The sequence below is a fragment of the Lithobates pipiens genome, unplaced genomic scaffold, assembly GCF_037356315.1.
Source record: "Lithobates pipiens isolate NorthernLeopardFrog02 unplaced genomic scaffold, aLitPip1_a1.2 Scaffold_30, whole genome shotgun sequence".
NCBI classification, from domain to species: domain Eukaryota; kingdom Metazoa; phylum Chordata; class Amphibia; order Anura; family Ranidae; genus Lithobates; species Lithobates pipiens.
Window position 1 is genome coordinate 178,292,051 of NW_027507791.1, and position 10,553 is coordinate 178,302,603.

General features: G+C 41.9%; 1 protein-coding gene across 1 annotated transcript; it reads right to left on the reverse strand.

Annotated features, from left to right (window-relative positions):
* Positions 1-1,926: 1,926 nt before the first annotated feature.
* LOC143942257 (olfactory receptor 5V1-like) lies at positions 1,927-2,862 on the reverse strand. The gene has a single exon (XM_077463502.1). It carries the CDS (start codon positions 2,860-2,862, stop codon positions 1,927-1,929), a length of 936 nt encoding a protein of 311 aa, XP_077319628.1.
* Between the last annotated feature and the right edge of the window lie 7,691 nt (positions 2,863-10,553).

Genomic DNA, 10,553 nt, shown 5'->3' on the forward strand with positions numbered 1-10,553 from the left:
TGCACTGGTGGGCACTGATGAGACTCCACTGGTAGGCAGCACTGAAAGGTGACACTGAGGAGGCACTGATGGGCACATATTGGCAGCACCGATGGGCACTTATGGAAGCACTAGTGGCCACTTATTGGCAGCTTTGTTGGGCACAGATTGGTAGCATTGGTGGGCACTGTTGGAAGTGCCCTGATTATCAGTGTACATTACCTTTTTAGAGAAGCCTGTTCTCTCCTCATGTGGCTTCAGTTTACATCCGCAATCAGCTGTGATTGGACACAGCTGTTCATGTGGTAAAGAGCGGATGATTGACTCTTTACCTTAATCTGTGAACAGTAGTGTCCTCCGAACACTGTGATCACAGAGCATGCTGTCTGCGACTAGCTGTGGGTGCAATCACGGTGGGTCATCATATGACGGCCTCCCAGAAGTGGTAGCCTGCGCAGTAGGCGTCATTTGGCTATAGTGCGGTAGACAAGTGTTCATGTTGTGTCGTTGTTAGGGTGATTGTCTGTTCTGAGCATTAAATAATATTAAATTGTTTCTGAAATTACTAAATGGATGGAGATTGCCCACTTCTACAGAGCGGAGCTTTGAGGGTGCTTTTAACCCTTTATTCAGCCACTAGCAGGGGTTAAAAGCCCCTTGCTAGTACTCGAAAAACGCTGGTAAAGTGCCACTAGTTTAAGCGGCAAGGTGAAAGGGCTCTTAACCACTTCAGCCCCGGACCATTTGGCTGGCCAAAGACCAGGTCACTTTTTGCGTTTCGGCAATGCGTCACTTTAACTGACAAGTGTGCGGTCATGCGACATGGCACCCAAACAGTGATGTCCTTTCTTTCCCAAAAATAGAGCTTTCTTTTGGTGGTATTTGATCACCACTGCAGTTTTTATTTTTTGTGCTATAAATAAAAAAAGCGGCAATTTTCATTTTGCTATCCCCAAAAAATATATATAAAAAATATTTTTTCCCTCAGTTTAGGCTGATACGTATTCTTTCATATTTTTGGTAAAAAAAAAAAACGCAATAAGCGTATATTGATTGGTTTGGGCAAAAGTTATAGCATCTACAAAATAGGGGATAGTTTTATGGCATTTTTATTAATCTTTTTTTTTTTTTACTAATAATGGTGGTGATCAGCAATGTTTATCATGACTGTGACATTATGGCGGACATATCGGACAATTTCGACACATTTTAGGGACCATTCACATTTCTGCAGCGATCAGTGTGATTAAAAATGCATTGATTACGGTGTAAATGTGACTGACAGTGAAGGGGTTAACCACTAGGTGGCAGTGTAGGGGTTAAGTGTGTCCTAGGGAGTGATTCTAACTGTAGAGGGCAGGGACTACATGTGACACATCACTGATCACCTTTCCCAATTACAGGGAGCAGTGATCAGTGACAGTGAAACTAGGCAGAATGGGAAAATGCTTGTTTACATCACCATCTCCCCGTTCTTCCTCTCCATGAGATGATCGCGGGTATTCCTGCAGACATCGAGTCTTCGGGACCCGCGATCCTACTCATGGAGCTTGCGGAGGGTGCGTGCGCTGCTGGTGGTGCGCATGCGATGGCACGGCGGCAAATTCAAAGGAACATACAGGTACACAGACTTGCGCAGCCGTGCCATTCTGTCGACGTAAATATATAGGCGGCGGTCGGCAAGCGGTTAAAGCACTTGGGCTTTCATATTGGGATTGCAAATGAGACTAAGGCGCCTGAAAAATGCCCCAGTGTGAAAGGGGTCTTAAGATGAGTGTTCTTCTTCCCCAATCTAAATGTTGCAAGTGTGATCTCTATGACTGATCCAGCTATGGTGAGATAACTAAAACTTAAACTTAAAATTTCAGCAAGGTATGATATACTCAAACTGTATATACATCTTATATAATAAACAAAATATCCTGCAAAAGTAAAAACTGCATCATACTAACTTGGACACTGCATGAAATGTTGTCTTATATTTTTTTTTAGCGCTTGTTTTACCTCACTGTTTCTTAAGGTATAAATAAAGGGGTTTAGTGCTGGAGTAACAACCGTGTACATTAGTGCAAGGAATTTATCATAGTGGCTGCCTTGAGGTCTGACATACACAATAATTGCTGAACCATAGAACAGACAGACTACAATGAGATGAGATGAACAGGTTGAAAAAGCTTTCTTTTTCCCATCCTTGCTTTTAATCTTCAGGACAGTAACTATTATGCAAATGTATAATGTGACAATTGTAACAAATGGAAAAACAACGGAAATAATTGCAGCCAACACTGTAACCATGCCACTGTAAAAAGAGTTGGAACATGCCACATTTTGCACTGGAGCCAGATCACAGAAAAAGTGGTCAATCATGTTAGGGCCACAAAACTCCAAAAGAACAGTAAGACATGTAGGGAGGAAGGAAACAAAGAAACCACCAATCCATGGAAGAACTGCTAATTTTGAACAAAATTTACTGTTCATAATTGTTGAATATCTCAATGGATTGTTTATAGCCAGGTATCGATCAAAAACCATTAATGCAAGGAGAAAGCATTCAGTTTCCCCCAAAGCATTAAAGGCATACATTTGTGCAAAGCAGCCAATGAATATTATGGTCTTCTTGGTCTGAAGTAGGATTGATAAGAGATTTGGAACAGAAACTGAGATAAACATTATTTCTAAAACAGCAAATATACTAATGAAAAAATACATGGGGCTATGAAGTGAAGCCTCCATTCTAACTAAAAGAATTATGGCAAGGTTTCCAAAGACACATGTAATGTATGCTAGAAGTGTAAGGCAATACAAAACCTTTTGAAATGCATGGAAGTCGGAAAACCCCAACAGAAGAAATTCCCTCATCACAGTGTTGTTGGTATCTTGCATTGTATTCTGAAAAGGCATAAAAAAAGATGTATAGTTTATACTCACTAATGGAGATCTTAACATGAACTTGTACTCATGAAATATTTAAAGACAATACTCTTGCAAGAAACAAGGCACCATAATTTGTCAGGATATACTGGTAATTTTCCTTGTTCATCTTTACAGATTGCCATGGTGCCTTTAACATGCCTATTAAAATTCCAGGATTCTCAAAGATGCAGCAAAGACACACTTCCTACATATCAATGTATGTCTGTTAACAGGCTTTCATGTATTGCATACTAAATTTCAGTTGAGAACATGACAATACTGCATTGCCTGGAAGACCATGTTTTCTTTTGTGTATTCTGTATTCATTCTAAAGCCTCATACACACGATAGGACTTTGTACAAACTTTCCCTTGGATTTTTGTACAAAGGGCGTCGGCCCTGAACTTGTATTGCATACACACAGCAGGACTTTTTCAGCCAACTTTCACCAAATCACGTGGTTTTTCTGCTCTTTACCGCCATCTTTGGTCAACTTTTGTATTGTTGTCTGATCTTTTGCATTGGTTCTGAGCATGCCCGTTTGTACTTTGTACAAAAGTCCTATGGTTTTCTGTACACACGATCAGACTTTGCTCCATTGGACTTTTGTTGCCAGAAAGTTTGTCCGTTCGCACAGCCAACAAAAGTCAGATGAAAACCAAAAAAGTTTGTCCGATGGAGCGTACACACAGTCGGATGTTGCTCCAAAACAGCTAATTTGCATGTTTGTTGTCAAAAAGTCTGATCGTGTGTATGGGCCTTTAGAAAACTAAAATGTACGTAAACTTATTCACTAAAACCTCATATCAATTTTTATTTCAAATAGTTTTTATTGAGGTTAAACATAGAAATATAGCATGGTGGGTGCAAGAGATCACACTTATAAATGATACAGTTGCTTCTGTAGAAGATAGTCCTTAGACAAACAAGTATGGTACAATCCAAAATGGTAAATTAATGTGTATTCATGTAACAATGAATGTGGGAATTATAGATGCGGACAAGTTACACTCAAGTTTAGAGTAAACTATTAATATAACACTGTGCAATTAGGGTTGTTTAGCCATAGTAACCACTTCTGGGCAAATTTAGAGTATGAAAGGTTCCGTATGGCAAATCTCTGTTCCATATCTCATTGTTGATGGATTGTTGTGACTGTTTTGGATATAGTAGGTATTTTTGGTGTTTTCTAAAGTCTAGTAATCATCAATTTTGCTGCTTGGAGTATCTGGATAGTTCTTGATTTAAAGGGGAGTTCTTCTGTGCCTATGTGGAGTAAGGCCATTTTGGGGTCTGGGCTAATTACTTTATGTATCACTCCTGCCACTAGTTTAAATATCTTATTCCAATATGATATTAGCGATTTGTAGGACCACATAATATGTATCAGGGAACCTTGGTCTCCGCATTGGGGCCAGCAATGAGGTGAGGTATTGGGTTAAATTTTAGAGAGTTTCAAGGGTGTAAAGTACCAGAAGTGAATAATTTTTAGATAAGACTCCCAGTGGTTCATACATCTGGAGGCGTTGGTGTGTATGAGAATATTTTTTGCTAAGATAAGTCAGGTATATTACTGCCAAGGGTACTTTCCCATTTGTTTAGTGAAGGTGCCCTAATGAGGAATTTTATGTTAAGATATGAATAGAAAAAGGATATTCCATGTCCTAGGTATTTGGGGTTTTCAAAAAAGCGCAAAATAGGGGTTGGATGATGTTAGGAGAGATTGTGAAGGTGCTCAGATAATGATAAATTCTTATACATGTGTAGAATTCAGAGGGGGTAAGGCAAAGGTGTTCTGCAAGGCACGGAAAGGCAGTAGTTTATTGTCTACATAATGGTCTTGAAGGTTGTAGATCTTTCTACTTGTTCAGGGTGTTAACCACTAGGCATCCTCGCTATAGCCGAAAGACGGCTGCGCACGGACGCCAATTGTTGGGAGGGCGTTCCTGGACGTCCTCCTGTTTACTTCCGCGTTGCACGCTCCTGCGAGCGCGCATCGGGGAAGTTCTGTGCCAGCCGTGTTCCCTGGACACAGCCAGTCACAGATTGCGGCCAATCAGAGCGGCCGTTTACAGCGCGATCAGACCTGCCAATGAGAGATGATCTCAAGTGTAAACATATGAGATCATCTCTCATTGTCGTCTCTCTCTCCTCACACAGAGACAGCATGTGAGGAGAGAGAGGGATCTGTGTTGAAGCTGACCGATTTGTGCAAGTAATTTGTATTGTACAAAATCCCATCTATGCCCATACAGTGTCACAGTGCCATCTTTTATCAGTGCCATCTGTTATCAGTGCCACTTATCAGTGCCATCTGTTATCAGTGCCACTTATCAGTGCCATCTGTCGTCAGTGCTATCTGTCAGTGCCACCTGCCACATCAGTGCCACCTCTAAGTGTCACCTGCCACATCAGTGTCACTTATCAGTGTCACTTGTCAGTGTTACCTGCCACATCAGTGCCACATCAATGCCACATGTCATCAGTGCCATCTGTCACCAGTGCCATCTGCCAGTGTCACGTGTCATCAGTGCCACTTATCCATGCCGCCTAACAGTGTCACCTGCCACATCAGTGTCATATATCAGTGTCACCTGCCACATCAGTGTCACCTGCCCCATCAGTGCCATTTGTGAGAATATCACAAAGATTATTTTCAGCCGAGGAGGCATACAATATTCTTGTGGCTAACGAGAGCAACGGGGAGCTCTCCGCTTCGGATTCCTCATTTTCGGATTGTGAGTCTGACGTGGACTACGAGCCTATCCTAACCAGTGGAACACAGACAGCCTCAGAGGAGGAAGATGAGAGTCCGCCCACCAGAAGAAGGTGTACTGGTGAGGAGGCAGTGCCACCCACCAGCACCGCAATGCCATCCACCAGCACCGCAATGCCATCCAGCACCGCAGTACCTCGGCAAAGGCCACGTACCAGTGGGGTGTCAGCTCAGTCCCAAAGGGTTAGGTCCCATGCCAGCCTTCCCTATTCCCTTCAGAACCCCTTATGGCTTTCTCCCAATTCAGGAGAAGCTATCATTCCCCCTTTCACTGCCCAGCCAAGAGTCCAGGTGAACACAGAACAATTTTAACCAATCGATTTTTTCAATCTTATTTTTACTGAGGAAATGCTTGCATCAGTTGTGGTCCAGTCCAACCTATATGCCCAACAATTTATTGCAAGCAACCCAATGTCCTATTATGCCCACCCCTAAGCCCTTGTACACACGGTCGGAGAATCCGTCGGAATGTGTCCTATTAGACCATGTCGTCGGATAATCCGACTGTGTGTGGTATACATCGGACTGATTCCATCCGAATATCCGTCGGACCCAATTTTCCAACATGTTGGAAATATTTCCCGACCAACTGGGCCGGTCGGACATACTCCGATCATGTGTAGCGAATTTTGATCGGACCAAGTGCCACGCATGCTCAGATCAAATTCCTACATCAAAGCTATTGGCTACTAGCCTGAATGTAGTCCCATCGTAATGAAATTACGTCATCACGTTCTGAAAGATCGGATTTTTCGACAACTTAGTCCGACCGTGTGTATGCAACAGTTTCGGACAAGATCCGACAGACAAAATCCGACGGAGAAAATCCGACGGATTTGGTTGTCGAAATCTCCGACCGTGTGTACAGGGGCTAAGAGTGGAGAGCCCTAACAGTGGAGGAGTTTAACATTTTTTTGGGCCTCACATTCTGTATGGGACTAAGCAAAAAAAATGTTTTACGTTCATATTGGTCTACCCTCCCCATCCACCACATGCCCATCTTTTCCTCAGTAATGTCCAGGACCAGATATCTCATGATTATGAGATTCCTACACTACAATGATAATACCCAGTGCACTCCCCGAAATGACTCAAATTTTGACAGGCTTTATAACATTCGGCCACTACTCAACTATTTTCCTGATATCTTCCCCCAGTTGTTTACCCCAGACCAACACATTTGCGTGGATGAGTCCCTTGTCAAATTTGCTGGCAGGCTGGGCATAAAACAATTTATTCCCTCCAAAAGGGCCCGCTATGGGGTGAAGATGTACAAATTGTGCGACCGCACTACAGGGTATACCTATGCCTTCAAGGTATACGAAGGGAAGGACACCCAGGTACATCACCCAATTGCCCAGAATACATTGGATCAAGTGGGAAAGTTATTTGGGAACTCATAAATCCACTCCTGGAGAAAGGCTACCATCTCTATGTGGACAACTTTTATACAAGTTTACCCCTGTTCCGCAACCTTCACAGAAAGAACACTCCCGCATGTGGCACCGTAAGGATGGACTGGAAGGGCTTACCTCAAAGCCTCGTCAACAAGAAGCTAAGAAGAGGGGAGACTGTGAGCTTATGGAATGAGGAAATTCTGTCTGTGAAGTGGAGGGACAGAAGGGATGTGTACGTTCTTTCATCGATCCACAATAATACCTTTGTGGAGATCAACAGGAGGGATGGCCGAGTTCAAAAGCCAACATGTATCCACGAATACAATATTTTCATGGGGGGTGTCGACTTCAACGACCAGATGCTCGAACCCTACCTTGCCACAAGACGAACATACCAGTGGTATAAAAAAAGTTTCCATTTATTTATTTAATTTTGGCCATATACAACAGTTACGTTATTTATCACAAATCCACTGAAAGACCCAAATTCTTCCTTGCCTACCAAGTGGAAATCACCACTGTCCTTGCATTCCCAAATGGCCCACCAGAAACCATTCGATCTGATGTGATTAGTAGACTCTCCGAACGACACTTTCCCGAAAAAATCCCTCCCAGACCAACAGGCCAAAAACGGCAGAAAAAATGCAGCGTGTGCATCAAAGGAGGAGTGAGAAAAGACACCACTTTTTATTGTCCCCAATGTCCTTCCCAACCAGACCTCTGTGTAGTTGGCTGTTTCCGCCGTTACCGTACTTCACTACATTATTATTGAAGTATGGTAAACATAACCCTCAATTCCTGCCATTTACCTTCACACCCCTTATGACTCTACTTGCTCTGTAACTGACCCTGGCTTGTTATTCGACCACGCTTCTGCCTACCGATTCTGTTTATACCTCTGCCTGATCTGGAACTGACCCTGGCTTGTTATTCGACCATGCTTCTGCCTACCAATTCTGTTCATACTTCTGCCTGATCTGGAACTGACCCTGGCTTGTTATTCGACCATGCTTCTGCCTACCAATTCTGTTCATACTTCTGCCTGATCTGGAACTGACCCTGGACTGTTTGACCATCCTTTTTGCTTGCCTCTTGGACTGATCTTGTACCCTGCCACTGGACTAGTGGGATTCATAACACAGGGGTCTCGCATATGTGAGGGGCTCCAGAATTGTTTTTCTGGATGAAGAAAACATTTTTTTTTTTTTCTCATTCGTAGATTAGGGTCTGGAGACTCAGAGGCTTTAAAGAGATTTGGGTGGGAGAAGCCTTTGCCCCTATCCCCATTCTGTCCTGAACTAGGCCCTACTTTTTCTTGCTGCCTGTAGGATCTATGCCATCATGCCTCTGCCTGTCGCATGAACTGACCACATCACATGGGTGGACCATTGCTGACAATCTCTGCCTGCACTGATCCTGGACTGTATCCCTGCCTGTACCGACTATGGAAAGTGTTCCTGCCTGTTGCCTGGACAATTGCGTTTGCTTTTGCTGACCAAGTCCCTGCCTGCTGCCTGGACCAGTGCTGTCCTCCTGTGGACAACTGTGCTACTAAAACCACAGGTAATATTTTTTTACCCTTTTCTCAGCAGAATGTTTTTTGGGGTGTAATTATTGGTATGTGCATGCTATGTGTCCCTAGAACACCTAACGGTGTTCCTTGTATGTGACCAGGCTGTGTAAAAAAACATGTGGTATTTCCATACTCAGGAGGAGTAGCAGAATGTATTTTGGGGTGTCATTATTGCTATGTACATGCTATGTGTTGGAAATATCTATAAATGGACAATTTTGTGTAAAAAAAAAAAAAAAAAAAATGCATTTTCATTTTTTTCCACATGTTCCAAAAACTTCTGGAAAAAAATGAACCATTCAAAAGACTCATTATGCCTCCTAGATTATACGTTGGGGTGCTAGCTTTCCAAAATGGGGTAATTTTGTGGATGTTTACATTGTCCTGGTGCTCCAGGGCCTTCAAAAGTGTAATAGGTGGTTGAGAAATGAGATTTGTAATTGATGCTCCTAAAACCATTGAAAGTGCTATTTCAATGTTGGGCCTCTGTATGTGGCCAGGCTGTATAAAAGTCTCACACATGTGGTATCGCAGTACTCAGGAGGATTAGCAGAATGTATTTAGGGGTGTCATTTTTGCTATGTACATGCTATGTGTTGGAAATATCTTATAAATGGACAATTTTGTTTAAAAAAAATGCGTTTTCATTTTTTTCCACATTTTCCAAAAACTTGGAAAAAATGAACCATTCAAAAGACTCATTATGCCTCCTAGATTATACGTTGGGGTATTCGATTTCCAAAATGGGGTCATTTTGTGGGCGTTTCCATTGTCCTGGTGCTCCAGGGCTTTCAAAATTGTAATAGGAAGTCAACAAGTTAAATGTGTAATTTATGTTCCTAGAACACCTGATGGTGCACCCTGCATATTGGACCTCTCTATGTGGCCAGGCTGTGAAAAAATCCCACACATGTGGTATCGCCATACTTAGGAGGAGTAGCAGAATGTATTTTGGGGCATCATTTTTGGTATACACATGCCATGTGAGAGAAATAACCTATTACAATGACAATTTTGTGGAAAAAAAAATCTTCATTTTGCAAAGAATTGTGGGAAAAAAATTACAACATCAAACGCCTCACCACACATCTTACTAAATACCTTGGAGTGTCTACTTTCAAAAAAGGGGTAATTTGTGGGGTATTTGTACATCCCTGGCTTGTTTGGGTCGCAAGAAATGAGATAGGCCACCTGTACTTCAGGTGTGATAAAATGTTTATGATTTGCACCACAACTTGTAGACTCTCTAACTTTCACAAAGACCAAATAATATCCACTAATTTGGGTTATTTTTACCAAAGATATGTAGCAGTATAAATTGTGGCCAAAATGTATGAAGAAACATTTATAATTTGCAAAATTTTATCACAGAAACTAAGAAATTATTTTTTTTTCCAAATTTTCGGTCTTTTTTCATTTATAGCACAAAAATAAAAAACCCAGAGATGATCAAATACCACCAAAAGAAAGCTCTATTTGTATGAAAAAAGTACGAAAAATTCATTTGGGTACAGTATTGCATGACTGAGTAATTGTTATTCAAAGTGTGAGAGCACCGGAAGCTGAAAATTGCCCTAGTTACAAGGGGGGGTTTAAGTGCCCAGTTGTCAAGTGGTTACATTTAGGTCAGGTATTATAGCTTTAAGGATATCAACAAGTAGATGTAGTGATATAAATACTGGGAATTTGTGAGGTCCAATCTTCAAGGGATGCTTAATGCGTACACACGAGCAGAGTGTCCGACAGAAAAAGTCAGACGAAAGCTTTTCATCGTATATTCCGATTGTGTGTATGTCTCATCAGACTTTTTTTTTTTTGTTTACGAAAATTCTGATGGACCTAGAAATAGAACATGTTTTAAACATTTCTGACGGAACCAATTCCTATCTGGAAAACCGCTCGTCTGTATGCTGTT